This window comes from Chanos chanos, chromosome 5, assembly GCF_902362185.1.
Source record: "Chanos chanos chromosome 5, fChaCha1.1, whole genome shotgun sequence".
NCBI classification, from domain to species: domain Eukaryota; kingdom Metazoa; phylum Chordata; class Actinopteri; order Gonorynchiformes; family Chanidae; genus Chanos; species Chanos chanos.
In genome coordinates, this window is record NC_044499.1 from 17,632,552 (window position 1) to 17,650,152 (window position 17,601).

The 17,601-nt window shown below is 38.6% G+C and overlaps 1 protein-coding gene across 2 annotated transcripts; it reads right to left on the reverse strand.

Moving 5' to 3' along the window:
* Positions 1–9,988: 9,988 nt before the first annotated feature.
* On the reverse strand, positions 9,989–17,538 carry cnn3b (calponin 3, acidic b). 2 transcript variants are annotated; one of them, XM_030774247.1, is made up of 7 exons: positions 17,358–17,538; positions 11,697–11,818; positions 11,502–11,568; positions 11,136–11,273; positions 10,886–11,002; positions 10,618–10,764; positions 9,989–10,356 (listed from the first exon to the last, which is right to left on the reverse strand). In XM_030774247.1, exons 1-7 carry the CDS (start codon positions 17,412–17,414, stop codon positions 9,997–9,999), a joined length of 1,008 nt encoding a protein of 335 aa, XP_030630107.1. In that variant the 5' UTR covers positions 17,415–17,538; the 3' UTR covers positions 9,989–9,996. The 2 variants fall into 2 exon arrangements, with proteins under 2 accessions (XP_030630107.1, XP_030630108.1); XM_030774248.1 differs by lacking the exon at positions 11,136–11,273.
* Positions 17,539–17,601: the final 63 nt, after the last annotated feature.

The following is a 17,601-nucleotide window of genomic DNA, read 5'->3' on the forward strand; positions in this document are numbered from 1 at the left end:
AGTGTCTAACAGCTGACTAGCGCATGATATGATCCCATAATTAAAGACAAAATTTCCCTCAGCTGGACCAGGAAATGAGTTATTCTGACATATATTAATTGAGGAACCACTAAACAGCAATTGGGAATCAGTCCAATTTGAGTCATTCCTCAAGTAACAGCCAGCTGGTCTGCAAATAGCTGATACATGGAGCAATGCATTTAGCCTTTGATAAGGGATGACATGTTTACAAGGCGTAGAAGCATGTGAGAACTCAAAGCCCTTGCAAATACACAAATATCCCATAAATATGTGGAGTTTAAGGGAAGTCAAGAGTAGAGGCAACCTGATCTCGATATACCAAATACTCAGAAGTCAGCATCTTCCATTCTGACACACTTATTATGAAGATTAAAAGCTACTGCCCATTCTCCTCAACCACTCAGCACATTGCGATGTGTTCTACACCCAAGACAATGTCTGTGAATAAATAATGACTAATAACACAGGAGCTTTCCAGTAACGAGTATTCATACCTCACTTGGAAGCATAATAGACATTTTGACGAAATATGGTCAAAAATGCCGAGAAATAATTACAGTACAAGGGAAGATTTCATCACTGTCATGTCTGGTGTTAGAAAAAAAAATTGCAGAGGAGACTGGTCAAAATGTTTTTCGCTAGTACTGTTATATCACAGAGAATTACGCCATTTCGCCATTTCCCGTAGGTGGTGATTTGATAGTTTTTAATTTCAGCTCTCAAGCCCATGACTTTTTGTAACAGACAGACGTGACAAAAAGAGGAATTAATCTTATGTTATTTCCTTGTGTCCGGTGACACTCTGGTTATAAACTTTCAGACAGTTTACACAGCAAAAAGAGGAAGGAAGTTACTGCCATTGCGTTAATTCAGCAATGGCCACATTTAAATCTCATGTCATTGTGTCATTTCTTCCATGTATGTTAAAAGCATGAACTGAATTTACCACAAACATTCAAGAAGAGATCATGAGTGAAATTTGGTGAAAATGACCATTCTTAAGACCAAGGTTACAAACTAAATACATGTTGGGCTGGAAAGTGTCTTTTCTGACATTGTATCAATTTTTTCTGACATTGTATCGATTTTATCTCTCGGAATTCAAAGCAGTTTATCATTAGAAGAAACCATTTTTGTTGTTGTTGTTGATGTTGTTGTTGTTACTGCTGTAGTTGTTACTGCTTTGGTTTGAAAAGAACAGCACACTCAAGTTCCTTTTCCCCCTAATGAGAGAGAATTTCCTCACTGCAGAAATCCATAGTTAACAATATTAGCTTAAATCAGTTGAGGTATCTATTTATCTGTATACATATAAATAGTCCATAACAATTGCAAATAGTTCTGAGGATAATGCCAGATATCTTTGGTTTAAGAAATTGAAATGCTGATGTTATATATCATGAAAATGGTGTATGGACTCAATGCTTTCACACATTTCCACTCTCAGTTTCCTCTCTTAGCATAACTCTTTATCTCTCCATCGGTTTGATTTGTTACCAACAACCAACCAACAAACAACCAACCAAAAACAAATAAATAGATGAGTGTGTGTGTATGTTTAATGTAACAGTTCATTCAAAAATTTGACCACCAGCCATGATTAAACTTTTACAGAAGATGCTTTAGTGTTAGGGGTAAAAATGAATAGTGGAGAAAAATTTAAATAGCAGATCCAGCCGCCTTTGGTTAATTGGCATGAAATGAAACGGAAGACCCATTCATGACTAGGAATGGAATACTGAGCTCTTTCAACATTAGATCTGTCTGAGCATTTTCTGCTTTTTCCATCATTCCCCTAAAGCCTGACTTCAGTCATTGTCCTAAAATGATCTCATGGTGACCACTCATTTTCTGTCGTTTCCACAGACGACTTCCAAAGAACTTACAGGTTGACTACCACTTTTCAGACACCCCACCTTTAAAATGCTTTCCAGTAAGTTTTCATCTGCAACTGTTTCTGACATGAGTATACGCTTTCACCCAGACTGTACTTCCATTGTCTCTTTTCCCTGTGGAGAGAAAATTCCATATGCTATTTCAATGTCTCAGTAAATAGCTTTGGGTTTTTACTGGTCTTTCAGAGAAGCTTCTAGTAAAACATATGTTGAGGCCAAGTTAACAAGTCCCTGTGCGGTGCCACTATTGAACACACAGCAGTTTCTTCAAAAAATGAATCTTTAAAAAGTATATAATAAACATATTTGTATAGCCTGCATATTTGTTTGGTTTAAAAAAAATATATTTTCAACAAAGCTCATAAATTCTGTCACGTCCTTTTGAGTGATCACAGCTGTTGTGATGCCCATGATTCAGTTTCACTGAAGGGAAGACTAAGGCTAAATTTAGGTAATAGCTTTTTTTTTTATTCACCAGTTTCTCTTCATGTGTATTTGAAGTAATTTCCATTGTGTTTAATACTCAGGCATGATGACTCATGACTTGATTAAATGTATTATGACCATTGCAAATAAATGTACAAATAAAAGATGTTCTTGTTACAAACATTAATATGTGATCAGAATTTCTGTAATCCCATATATGTTTGAGATTATTTTCACCCCAAATGCTTTGGGCTGCTCTGCTCTTTAGTCCTGGATTAAATCTCAAATAAATCCTTAAGGCTACAAGGTCCAACAACAAGTAACTCCAAAAACGATCAAGAATTTCTTAGAGACATCCTACTCAGTTTTTTAGACTACACTATTGATCAGTGTTTTTGATATTTATTTGTTGTTTTTTTATTTTAATGTTTTTGCAGTATAAATCACATTATTCTTAACCAGAAACTCAATGCAAAAGAGATTTGGGGTCTCAGTTGGATAATTTAGCATAAAATAAAAGGTTAAATAAATGATTAAGAAATAAAATACAAGATGTCCTAGAACATGCCCCCCCCCTTCCCCACATGAGACTTGATCCATGAAAGAGCCTGTTATATAAGGGCATGTAGCCACGCTGAGAGGAAATGAATGATCCCAGATGCTCTTCAGACTCCAACCAGTCTAGAGTAAAAAAAACATCCAGAAACTATGTCCTCTACACCCATTTCTGTTCAAAAACTTTCAATCATTTTCATCATCAGCTTCTTTCAGTTGACTAAAACTGCATTCCTATTGACTACATGGCTATGTTATTTCTGTGAAGGTGAACTAGCCACTGAATGATAGGGGAGAGATGAGCAAGCATGGTGTGAATAGCTTTGTAATGGAAATATGGTGTTTATGATAATAAATTATGACAAACTGTTTGTTTCCATTGTAACAGTACCAACCATGGCTTTCATTTCTCTTGAAATAACATTTTAACAAAATTCAATGAAGCAACTTTGAACTGTTTTTCTCTCTCTCTCTCTCTCTCTCTCTCTCTCTCTCTCTCTCTCTCTCTGTGTGTGTGTGTGTGTGTGTGTGTGTTTGTTCTCTTTTTTAATTAAACCATCCCTTCCCTCATGTTTGCCTCATTTCTCACTTAAGAGAGAAAGAGCTGAAGCAACATTTATTCAGAACTCTCTTCCTGTGTCTGGGAGCTGGATGTGTTCTCATATGAAATAACAGGAAACTGAAACTGAATGATCTCAGAGTAAAGTCAGAAACACAGAGCAGGACTCCTTCCTATCTGGACCAAAAAATGTCAAGGATTACACCTGTCAGCAGAACATGCCTGTTCCTCCAGACCTTTCTTCTTTCCCCTCTCAGTCAGTGTGGCCACAGTCTGTTTTGGATAACTTTTCACAGATTGACTAATTCACTCCTGAGGCCAACGATTACAAACCTTTCAAAAATGTCCTTGTATGTGATATAAAAGGATTGTGCTTGGTTTGGCTTTAATCTGGTCAACCACAGATGTTTACTGTGTGTGTCAGCATGGTGCCTGCCTGCCTGCCTGCCAATGTTAGTAGGTTCACAGCTTGTTTGAGTCATCATTTCACTCATAATGTGCAACGGGCCCGTTCTCATTTTCTCCTAAGACTTTAAACTTAGCACAGAGTCTGGAAAATATGTAACATTGGAGGTTTGGTGACAAATTTGAAACATCGTGGTGTGATCAGGACCATTATTGGGTTAACGGTAATGTAGATACCATAGGAAAACACAAAACTCTCAAATTCTTTCATCCTTTTACTCAAGTAATCTGCAGTAAGTCAGGAGAATTTACACTTCTGCCCCTTGAGGCATACCTGCTTTTGACTTTTTTTTTTTAAAGCTCAGAATAAAAAAACCAAAAAACTTTAAATATGAAATTTAAAAGAGTACCCCAACTGAGTTTCCCATGCCCTTCTGTCCCTCTGGAACAGACCTCGACTCATTCTCATCTTCTTCAAAATTCCTCTGTGGCTCTAGGGACCTCTACTTTTGCTTTTTGGACAGGCTTCGTATAGTGGTCCCACAGTCATAGAATTAAGATGGGTAAGCCACCCCATGTATTTGACAGATGCTTATATACCAGGCACTACCAAGCGTCTCGTTCCTTAGTGAATCAGTCGTATTTTTCCGCTACTTTTGGGGAGCGATGAAGGGATAATGGTGTCTGTGGAATGTGAGTGGTCAGAGAAAATTCTGGAGCCAACGCATTCCTTGCTGATTCCTCAGTCTGAGACAGGCATCCAGATTCTCTCCCATTGCACATAAAGAGGTACATAAAGAGAGGAAATCTATGTTGTCATCTGTGGTATGTGTTAGCTAATTCAGGTCAAGGGTCTGGTTTAGTATGTGGCTATGTGTGGTAAGAACTAAACTGAGCGAAGAAGTACACATTTTTTGTGGGGAAAAAAAAAAAATAGAGGTACTTACATTTTTATGAACTAATAAACCTGTAAAAGTGTAAGGAGTGTGACTCCTTTGTCTGTGTGTCGCCAGTCCATCGCAGGGCAGACACACACACATTCATACCTAGGGGCAATTTAGTGTCACCAATTCACCTAACCTGCATGTCTTTGGACTGTGGGAGGAGACCTACACAGACACAGGGAGAACATGCAAACTCCACACAGAAAGGACCCTGGCCGCCCGGCCGGGAATCGAACCTGAGACCTTCTTGCTGTAAGGCAACACCACTGCGCCACCGTGCCACCCTGTTTAAGTTGTATTCTAGATAAACTTTTAAAAAGATTGAAACTAGCATTCTGTGAGCACACAAGCGCTTTAAAATGAAAAACATGGCTTGGTTTTAACAGTGGTATCTGGGATCCTAGACTGCATTGTCATATTTCTCACTGAATCATGGTGTTCTGCTGATTTAGTAAATGTGTGGGAGGGGTTTTTTTTAGCTGTCTGATATCGTTTCAAGAGATAAGAATGAATCAGTTTTTACCAAACCTGGTCCACCCCAATGTGTCAGTCTCATCACACTTGCTTGGAAAGCCCTCACGGACTTTTGTTAAACTATTCACAAGTTCAAATATTCAATATCATCATAAATTCCATGTTTAAGGGCATGTGACTAGAGTTCAATAAATTCTTGCAAAATATTAATGAAATGTTAAGTCATCCTGTCTTTTATTTCTACCATCAGTTATTTCATGTTAAATAGCATTAAAGGGATTATTAAATAACATGTCCCGTGTGTGGCTAATAAAATTTGAGAGATTATTGTAATAAAAATAATATTTTCTTATTACACGACACACACACATTAGATGGATTATTGCCAGTACTCAGGAGCACCACAATGTATCTCTTTTTCTATATGATATAGCAGTGAGCTTGGAATGATTTTGCTTTATTTTTCACCTGAACAGAGGTTATTACAGTATAATATTCCATTTTCACAATAACATGTAACGCCGTCCCCCTCTGGATAGCATATTATCTGTTCGTCTATTTTAAATCAGACAGCCAAATATGTCTCAAATTTTACAGCCATTTGATAAATTGATTATGTTTTGTCGTCGTGTGATTCAATAATACGGTGTGTTGTTACAGCACCACAACATCATTAAAGTACAGAAATGTCATGCCGGAACTTGGCTGACGGACAACGATTCGCGTTAACCGGCTCAGACTGTGGGATGAAGCCTGCAGTACTCCTTTTAGATCAACAGAGGTCAGTTAAGAAACAAGATTTCACCTATTTCCACAGTTTCCCAGGTTTTCTAAACCTTCCTCAACCAAGTCTACAGGATAATGCCTCTCTGGTCACTGTAGGTTAAAGACTTTATCAAAAAAAGAAGAGAGTGAGAGAGAGAGTATCATAACACATATACTACTCACATATCACTGGGAATCAAAGCTGGACAAAGCCTTTGTTATGTCACCTGGTTATGGAGTGAAACATATTCGTCCTCATACTCGTACTGTTACACGTTCTCATAGTCAATTGTACACACACTCATACTCACACTGGCCTTTCATTTTAATTCATTTTAAATCATCCACAATGACCAAGTCAGATGACAGTGCGGACTGTCACATTACACATTACAATGATGCAAATGGCACTGATGATTACAGCAATGATATTTTTATAAAGAGGAATGCCATTTTTCAATCTTAGCCAAGAGAACTTTCATTTCAGTATAAAATTCTTTGCCTTACAAATGTAGTCTAATAGAAAAATTAGACATTGGACTGTTATGGTGTAAAATCTGGCCACTTAGTGTATGGCAACACCTTGGTTGAATAAAACATGGTTGATGTTGCATTAGAAACAGCTGCTGTGATGTCAGACAGTTAACTGGATCAGTGTAATCCAATGATCTGTACCAAGTTGATGACATTAGCAAACATTTGACAAAATGTGATTTTAAATCTTAAACCTTAAACACTACAGTCTTGTGAAATAGGCCTGACTAGAATTTCACATCAACTATATGTTAGTTTCTTGCGGTAATGTTGCGTCAGTGCACTGGGGAATTTCTGAATAGTTTTTCATGTGTCCTTGTGCATACTTGCGGTCTGTTGACATCTGAGTCTTTCCAACAAAAAGAGAGAGGCCTGAAAAAAGGTGGTTTAATCAGAAGCTACTCACTAGCACTGTCATTTGGGATACTTTCATTTCTGATGTTCACTAAGAAGTCATTTCTTGTGTTCTCTGGTCTCTCATAAAGTGTTGATTGAAATGAATCAAATTAGTAAGGAGAATTGAATCTTTACACAACATGAATCTGGGGACAGTGAATATGATTCAGTAAAGATCAGATGATCACACCTCTGTAGCTTTCTACTCCTGTTAAGAAGTGTTCGTTTTGATATTATCCCCAGTATCCCATGGGAAATTAGTGGTTGAGGGGAAAACAAAGTGACAAATTTGAAGTATTATGTCATATGTCCTTAATTCAGAAAGCCTTATACAACCATGTGTTCTAACAGTACAACTGAATGACATCTTTGAATACTACAGAGCATTCACAGCTGTGTCGTATGCAGTTCTGTGGGGTGGTTTCAGCTTTAAATTGCCAATACATTAAGATCATGTAACTTTGTCTCAACATGAGAGTTCAACTGTCTCTTTCATGTGATGGTTCTAATCCAGGAATACTCTGACAGTAATCTTGAAAGAAGCCAGAAATTCTCACAGATGTTTATAGAGCTATCACTAATGAGACATAATATGCAAAAAAACTGTTTTCCACTTTGATATCTTCAGCTTAAAATAGTGTGCTTGGGAGAGGCTGTCCGGACCAGAGAGGGAAACATTTCCAGACACTGTTGGTCTGTAGCTGCAGCATCCAACTGGGAGGAGGAATTCCACCAGTGGAAAATATTAATCAAGACATCCAGAACCACACTCTTAAACTGCAGTCTGTATTACTGTGAGTGAACCACATTATGACTAGACTGGTTGGCTAAGACTATGTACTACATAACTTCACGATTGCACGATCATATCTGCATGCAACAGATGCATTTGCACAGCACCATAACCACTGAGCTGACTGGACACACAAATTCCTACGTCTTTCCATTGTCTCTCTGATTTTCATACTGTTTCACTTTCAATTTTCTCATTGAAGTAATGATTCACACCTCAACAGAACTTTCTCATTAACAGACAGACTTTATAATTAGCAGACCAAGGTTACTGTGCAAAGCAGATTAGTTCTAAAACCTCTATTCATCCCACTGCATTTCATACATTTACAGCCTACTCTACAATTATTTGGACTGTCTGATATCTGTCCAGTCACTAACTTTCTTTTTACATCTTTTTGGTGGTCTTCGTCTTTAAGATGAACTTCAACAGCAGTCGACGAGCATTAACAACATATTATGTTTAATCTTGCTCTAACCATCCTCATGGACCTAAAAGACACAGAGTGACATCCTTAAGAAAACATAGGAGTGTGCACAGTACAGACTGAGCCTTTCCATTAGGAAACTCTTCATGCTCTTCTTTTGTATTATGTACGACAGTTTGACTCTTAGCAGACAGCAATAGTAATGCTATGCTGCACCATAAGATAGGTTGGACCCTTAGCTGCCAAAAAAGAGTGAACCCCCCCCCCCCCCCCAAAAACGAAAGACAACGTTGCTAAGGCAACCTGTGCTTCTCTGTGGGACTCTCTGTCTAATTGAGTCTGTATTATCGGGTCTGAATTCCACAGCCACACAAAGCAGGGATTATTCCTCTGCCAGTGTGTGTTGGGGATAGGGGGGGGGGTTAAATGGGAATCACTGTGGGTTTTCTCATACACTCTTTCAGGTTACAGAGTGGTCTTGTGCACTTCACTGTTGGGTTGAATCCAGATTCGCTGATTTTGTAATTTGTGCTCTCAGCAACTCTTGGCTTCAAACCTAAGACTAACACAAGGCAGTATTCAGATGGACCTTCCGTGCATTGTGCCCTTACACAAGTCCTGTGCCTCTGGAGATGGTTGTCTCTGTGGTAAAGAGCTGTTACTCTGATGATTCCCTGATGACCCCTAAATCAGTTTTTGAAGTATTTTTACAAGCAAATTCAGTTCAGCTGCTCAAAAACAAATACATGCATAAAAATGAAAAATGAGGTATATTACCCTAAAACTGTCAAACCAGAGCAATGACCAATAGAAAGTCATACTGTGATGAATAAAAAAAACCATTACCAGAATAACATCTGACATTAGAATTCAGTGCCAGATCCCCATAGTAATTGCATCTCAAACATTAAAACATAAAGACAACATGTCTGAGAATATTATACACATATGGGAGAGAGCCCAGTGTGAACTATAAATAACAACAAATTCCTCCATTAGTAACTTTTTACAAAAAACAGACATGTCATTTTTGGAAAAAGTAAAATTTATTTGGACCAAACAAATGTCACTCAAAACAGCTGTCCTCTCTACTGAGTGACAATAGCAATAAATACAAGGGTTTGCAGGGTGTACATTACACTGGGTCATTATGGCACAAATAACCAATACGCTAAGATGAGTGATCAAACACTTTCTATCCAAAAATCAAAGGAAAAAAAAGAGAAAAAAATGTAGAAAAACCTAGTTTAAAAATAAGCTTTCTTTAAATTTGTAGAAACACATCTAATACTCAATACTCCAGTGCTTGCTACATATACCAAATGGTGGTGCTATTGAACACTGGGTTTTCAATGCTGAGTCTTTAGTTTCTTCCCATTAAAACAGTGGGAACCTTACAAAAAATGAATTAAATCAAAAGGATGGAGGGTAGGGATGACTAACATTACTGATATGACATAATAGATGACTGAAAGATGAATACTTCACAATTTAAAGATTAAAATACTACACAATGCTGCACATGTGGTGACATTACCTTTGAGGAAAACCAATGTTAATCAGACTTTTACAGAATTAGTCTGTATTGATATTTTCTTTGTGTGACTATAACAGATAAGTATAAAACACTGATAATCTAAAGAGGAACATTTAGGCAACATTTCCCTCATGCTCTGTCGATTTGTCTTACAAAAGAGGAAGTCAGCAAGGATAGACACCTTACTCTGTTGAGACAGAAAAAAGCATTAAAAAAAAAAAAAAAAAAACACTTTCAACAGGGTGTTCTTTGCCAGACTTTCAACCTAATAGTCAATGCCGTGGTCATAGTGCCCACTGTAATCATCGTGGTAGTTGCCCTGGTACTCATCCTGGTAGCCTGCCTGGTACTCGGCCTGGTACTCAGCCTGGTAATCACTGTCACTGATCTCGGAGCAGTTGGTGCCAGTCCCCTGGCTACCGTTGCTGTGGATGACCGGCTCAGTGGGAGAGGCGCAGTACTTGGGGTCGTACACCTGCCTGCCCAGCCCATACACACTCATGCCTTTCTGTGAAGCCACTTTGTTGGTGCCCATTTGTAACGAGATGGTTGAGTTGTCCACGGGTTGCACTGCCACCTTCTGGTCGAAGATATCCCTTCTGGTGCCAGGTGCTGTCATACCAGCCTATGGTTGGAGGGAGAGGCCAGATAGCAGTCAGACATGTTCAGGCACTCTATATGCTCTGGGTTTTTATCTGTCAGTGCACATACAATACAGTGGAAAAGACCACTTCGAGCCATTTCTTGACTGCTTTGACCAACATCAAAAGCGACTGAAATTTTCTCAAACCATCTAAAAGATGGAAATCCTTTACATATCTTCCTCCAAAAGAAAAAAAAGCTTCAAGTTCATAAATTATCCACATATATTTAAGGCAGCATTGACCTGGCTGGCTCCTTTGTTGGTGCCCATCTGTAGGCTGATGGTGGTCTGGTCATATGGTTTATCTGCTTGTGTCTTTGGGTCATAAAGGTGTCTTCTGGTCCCATATGCTGTCATTCCTGCCTGGCTCGCACATTTATTTGTACCCATCTAACCATCAAAAGAACTAAATGATCATCTATTCAAAATATCAGCTTCACCATTTTTAATTATGAAATCTGTTTGAGCTCACCGATATAGATTACACTCCTAACAACCACTGATATATTACCTGTAATCCAATAACACACTGTCCAGCCTTCAGTTTTTCATCATCAAAACGACGCACGTGCTTGTCGGCATACTTCACACCAATGTCAACCTTTGTATTCATGCCTTTGGTCTTCGCCTATGATGTTTAGAGATCAGAGATGGGCAATTTAGACAAGACATCCGGATCGCTTATGGTATTAAAACTCAATAGCAGAAATAACTTCATCATCTCCTTTGTCACTTTTTCAGAGATGGATTACAGAACATACCATACTGGCCAGGGCAAGCAATGTGGTCTGGACTTGTGTCATGTTGCCATTCTCAAACAGGTCATTGGCTTCAAATATGTCATTGGGCTTCAAGCCATAAGCAAGAATGGCTTTGATGAAGTTCCCCAGGTTTTCCAACTGAAGTAATGACAAAAGAAAATAATAGCTGTGTCATTCGAGCCAATTTTGATATAATTACAGGGCTGTACATTTTTTTCCTGGCACAACTTTAGGAAAACCTTCATCCATGAAGAAAATTACTCCTTGGATAACTTAAGATCAAAATAAGAGAAATGTTATATAGATTCAGTTTATAGAACATTTAAAATTTGGGATTTTATACAAATTTTGTTATCAAACTCTTACCTTGTGCCAGTTGAGTTTGGAATTGTTAATTTTCTTAATGGAGCCAGGCTGTAGTTTATTTATTAGCCTGTAAAGTAAATGAATTGTGTTATACACAAACAGTACCAATATTATACTGACAAAAATTCTCACAAAGTATAGATAAAGTATAAATGTTATTCAGCAAGATTAGGAACAACCAGAATTCCAACTCACTCGCAGAGGATGACGCCATCTTTCAGACCTGCTTGGAAATTGTCGCCGATTGGCATACCTGTCACCTCCTCTATCCAATAACGCAGCTCATCTTCCTTTTGTGGATCATACTTCTGGGCAATCTGAAAACAAGAACAAAAGCTGTAAGCCATAGAGTGCATATGGGACACCAATACATCAGTGTTTCTCTCAGAAAGAAAATCACTTTCGTTGGCCTTGTAGTGCCATTTTCAAAGCCTAGTTGAGATAGCCATTACAGTGCATAGTTTGTGAGGGCACATCTGCTTATAAACACTTTCTTTTATTTATTTACTTATTTTTTGCCAAACTACCAAAAGACACGACTAAAACACTGATAAAGACTTCTCTTTCCCAAGCCATTTACCCTGCGTTGACCACATGTTAAACAATGAACAATCATCACACTTGCATTATGTATTCTGATCACAATTAAAACTTCTAACGCATATGGTAAATCCTCTCATGGTAAAATATAGCATCTAACAAAGTGCCTTTTCAGGCCAAGGTGCAATCACAGGAGAAGGACAATTTTGGAAAGCCGTCTGCTCCTCATCCCGAGTTTGTTTGTCCAGGATTGGTGCCAGGAGAAGAAAGACATACAGGATATTACATTGAAAAGTTGCCCCATGTATGAACTCTGCCTTTCGGAATAGTTCCATTCATCTGTCAACCCAAGGAAAGCTCATGTCCAGATGAACAGAATGACTAAAACCTCGGAGAGGGAAGAAAAACATCACAATGCTGAAAAAGATATTTAAGTGATAAGATTAGTAATATACTAAAGATGACTAACTTAATGAGTCTTTATTAGAGATCAGTTGATCCAGTGGCTTACAACTGCCACTAGTGTATTTCTCTGGCTTTGCACCAGAACAATAAATGAAGTCCAGCTGAATACTAGAATAACTGGAGTAATAATGGGAAACAAGAAGTTCAGTCTCTCCAGCGTGTGAAATTATTGAGGTTAAATATGCTTGTTTGGCCTTTACTTGCATAGGTCCACCGTCACAGCACATGTTGCCGTACCACCATTCCCCTCTCTCCTCTTATCCATTACCTAAGTAAAGCACTTACAAATCAATTCAGATTACAAATTCTGTTGAAACAGGAGATAATGAGCCATGTACCTCAATGAGCTACTGCCTTTGCACACGTATTGTTTAACTGGAGTGTTTGTGGAAAGGAATACATAATGGAGTGCATGCATGCACAAAATGACACTGTTGTAAGATCTCTACCGCTCCAAGGGTACAAGCTGGAAATGACAACAATTGCAGCTCTGGACTAATGGAGGAATAGGTTTTCATCAAGCCTAGTCACAGCTGTGCACCAGCCCGAGGACACCAGGAAATAACACTTTCACAACAGGCAACAGCAGAGCAAACAGACTGCTTTTCATGTAACAGGCTTTGTTTGTCGACATTGACCAGGCTCCACCAGGATGTAAAAACAATCCCCACACTGGAAAGTCTACTAGACTGTTTGTCAACTTGACTGGAGGTGGGGAGATGAGGTGAGATGGAGGTTTAGGGTGGAGAAGATTTCACGTGGTGATTTGTGACAGGAGCTGCAGAGGTATCATATCATCTACCATTAATTACACACACACACACACACACACACGGTCCATTCTTTGTTTTGTACACACAACACTGGAAGAGACATTTTTCAATAATCATAATATGCCTCAGGCTGTTTTCATGTATCATGGAAACCAGTTGGTCTTTCAGAAGTCTTTCTCACTTCATCCACACAAGCCTGAAACATAACCTGCACTGAAAAGAACTTTGTCTACACTCAATAGGACAAAAGAGGAGGAAAGCGATGAATCTGCACCCTTCCTCTCAACTTTTCCACAGACAAATCTCACTTTTATTATCTCTTCCTGTTCACACATGCCTGTATTTAAGAGATGACAAGATGAAATGTGAATGGCAGGGAGAGGGGAGAAAAGACCTCAGAAGTACACTTAGAGATTGCAAGCAATTTCACCAACAAACCTCCAGTATTTCTCATAAAAAGAACCACAGATGTTGAGATCTGAACGAGGATTTAATGCCCACCCACAGAATGTCAAAAAGGCAAATAGATGAACTGGGGGATCCCCTATCACCCCAACCATCTTTGTAGATAATGTGTTGTACAGTTACTAAGTAACCAACTTTACATCCAGCTGCCCTGTCATATTCCAAACAATAGATCCTGTGTTTCCTAAGCTTGTCACAGTAGAGTATTCAGTAAGAAAAAGGGGAACATCGTCTGGTAGGCTGCTGATTCATCCTAAATCTCCCAGACAGGGAGTCTTGCTGCTGTACTAACCACACCAGGGGAAGCATTTCCTGAAAATTTAGTGGACATGAGGGAATATCTCCATCTGGCTAGAGTGAGAACATTGTGTTAGTAGACCACCCTCAGCCCTGTCCTGGATACAAGTTAGTTTTGGACGTTAAAAAGAGTCAACCTAAAAGGCTAAGCATGATAACTGTTGCTTGCTACTCAGCCAGCAACAGGAAAACATTTCTGTTCAAGGACTGGTTATTCATTTGCTTTAGACAATGCAGAGAGTAGGACTTTACTGAATGCCACAGCTGCTCTGCCAATAAATTATTCACCCTGTTGCTCTGGATATGTTCACCAAACCAAAATAATGCGGGGGAATTGCCCATGAAGTATGTGTAGTCAACAAGAGATGTTTCCCAAGCAACTGTTTAACATGCCCACCTCCAAGCACCAGATGCAGTCTGCAATGCTTCTTGTCCATGATAAGAAAATCTTTCATCTTTCTTTCTATCGTGTTTCATGTGTACAGTCTTCATCCTAAAGCAGAGCTCAAGGCAATCGTGTATATATTTACACTGTAATGGACACACTACTGATGAGCTATACTTCTGCATTGGTCCCGACACCGACATAAAAAAAAACAACAAAAAAAACAATTACTTTAGAACTAAACTTTAGACTCTACAACTTCAACTACAACTACACATTTGACCGTTTAGTTTCAAAAATGAGTAATTAGATAAAAGATCTCTGAAAACTGAGAACTGAGAATCATTTGAGAACTGAAGAATTTGCTCATATAGTAATTGACAAGATGAGACGTGCATGAAATATCAGTCACCTTAAAAAGAAACCTGAGCTGGGTTCCTGATTGTAAACTACAAACCACTTCCCTGTTTGGTTGAGAGATAAAAAAAAAAATAACCTTGAAAATACTATAAACTACATACGCTATATATGACACTCTACACTTGGCGAAATATGAACTAACACCTCTCCTTATATGAATGATACTGTTTAATGAAAACTTCACATAGGCCAGATGGTGTCTTTAAATGACAAAATAGTAAGCAGTTTCCTTTGATCTTACCCTCACCAGTTTTGACCCATATCGGAATGTGGGTTATAAACTCAAATTTGTTCAAAAACAAACATGTTTGATAAATATGTGTCAGATGAGCACCTGACTTCCTTCTGTTTGTCGTCAATACTCTTGCTAAGCTCTGGATCCGTTTATCTCTTTTAAACGGTCAGACAGAGGTCTTCTGAGGACAAGTGTTTTAGCCTAACACTAGATGGACTTGTGAAACTCAGCTTTGTTGTAGTTCTTATAATGTTTGGCTGGTCACCCACAAGCACAACATCGCGTGTTATGGAGAAGAACGACAACAAAAATAGGTGAATGGATGGATTCAAGAAAACTGGGGCAATGGAACTCTTTCATGAAACTCCAAGTCCACTGCATTTTCCATATGGTAAGACTGGGAGTTTGACTGACAAACACCATGGTCCATCTTTCATGGGACACAGTTTTCTAAGCAAAGATAAACACTGCTTGGGTGTGACAAATACAGGAAGATGCGTGATTCTTTTTGGGTTCCCACAGCAATGTTTAATCTCCTTCATTTCCACCAAGACAATGTTTCCCAACCCAGCTTTGAGAAGCTCTGCATATTTTAGTTCTAACACACCTGTTTCAGCTGAATGAGGGCTTGATAATTAGCAGATGACTTGAATCAGATGTATCAGAGCATGGAGAGATCTGAAACACACAGTGGTGTGGGCCATCAGGGGCAGGAGTGGTAACACTACATTGAGAGGATGGGGAAAAAAGCCAAAAGGTGTGACCCTCCATGGAGCTTCAAAGCAAAGAAAACAATGTTGAACTTGGCAAAAACACCACACAACAACTTCTTGATTTCATTTTGTGATAAGTTTTTCCAAAAATATTTCGGGGAGGAGATTATATCAGCATGTTAACTCTGACAGGTCCCTTAAAAGGATGACTGAATGCTAATCTGTTACTCAGGAAGCATCTTAGATTATCTGACCATGTTTAAAGCTTTCCTCACATCTGTATACATTACATGCATCTCTGTTGATTCAGTGCTCCACGGGGTGGTACTAAACTCAACTAAGGCTATACTTCCTGTGGAAGCAGCTGAGGGGTCGACAGCCAAACTTCTGTAAATATGATGGAGCACGTGCAAACTTTATTCTGTGCAGTCAAACAAACATACAGTTAAACAAACAAACAAACAAACAAACTAGCTTAGTACCTAACTCGATATTCAGATGAAAACACAAAGAGAACTGTGGTCAATTTAATGTGATTTTTACCCTAAAATGAGAAATATTGTGGAAGTATATGCCAGTTTTCTGCGGTAGAAATGTCAGTGAGTGAAAAGCATTCACGAAAATGTGTTAACTTACAGCTTGTGATGTGCATGATGCCTAAACCCGACTCTATATATGATCAATTGTTTCCTCTTCAACATATCGAAGCTGCTACCGGGACGGCTCCACCCTGTATTCGTTTAACAAAAGGCCGATCCATCCTTTTTATCAGCATCTCACCAGCTCATAACATAGTCGATAATCTTCCAAACACTGATATGAGGATCAGCACAGAAAATACGCCTTAACTCTGGGCTGTATCCACTCGAAGAAAGCCATTAGTAAATGAAATCTCATGCCCATACTGTATATAAAACAGCTCTGGTAGTCAGGGGGGAAAAACGCGTGCTCCAAGGAAAAGTCCAATACCTAAGTAAAATAACTAAGTATTGCAACACATATGTGAGACCAAGCGTGCAAAACATTTCAGCATTTAATGCAAAACATTTCAAATTACAATCATTGCATTTTTATCTTTAGCCTACAAGTAGGAAATAATATGGTAAAGTTGGCTGAAGGTGAACATAAGTTAACAATAGTATATAGCTTTAAAACATCTGAAACAGATAAGCAAATCTCTATTACATAAACGTCTACTAGAAAAATAACGTAATTCAAAGACGGGTGCCAGAATGAGGAAGTTACCTCATATTAAGTTTGACTATTAGACCACGCTGTTGAAGATAATAGGTTTCAGGGCAAGCAACTGTGACGGAACAATAGCAAAACTGATCAAATTAGAATAATTCGAAAAGCGCTTCACATCATCGACCAGCACTTCCAAAAACGAAGTTTTCATTCTGTATTAATAACGCTACAAGATACAAAATAACGTTACAATTAAACAGATCGCTTGTAAAGTAGCATCAGAACAGAGATCGCATGGCTACATATACAATCCTCCATTGATAGTTTCCCAAAGATAAAATGGACAAAACCGGTGAAACATTCTGCACAGCTTACCTTACTCTTAACTTCGGCTGACAAACCATACGCAGGACCTTTGTTAAACTGACTCATTTTCTTCTTAGTCGACAAATATCCATGCAACAAAACGTTGCAATCTTTGCGTTTTGTTTCGATTCCTCTGCTGCTGATCCAGGTAATAAAAGATGCGAGCCAAGGCCAGTCAAGTGAGACTGCCTCCTTTCACCTATAGCCACTATATCCAACTTAGCAAGCAAATGAGACGATTTGAACGTAAAAC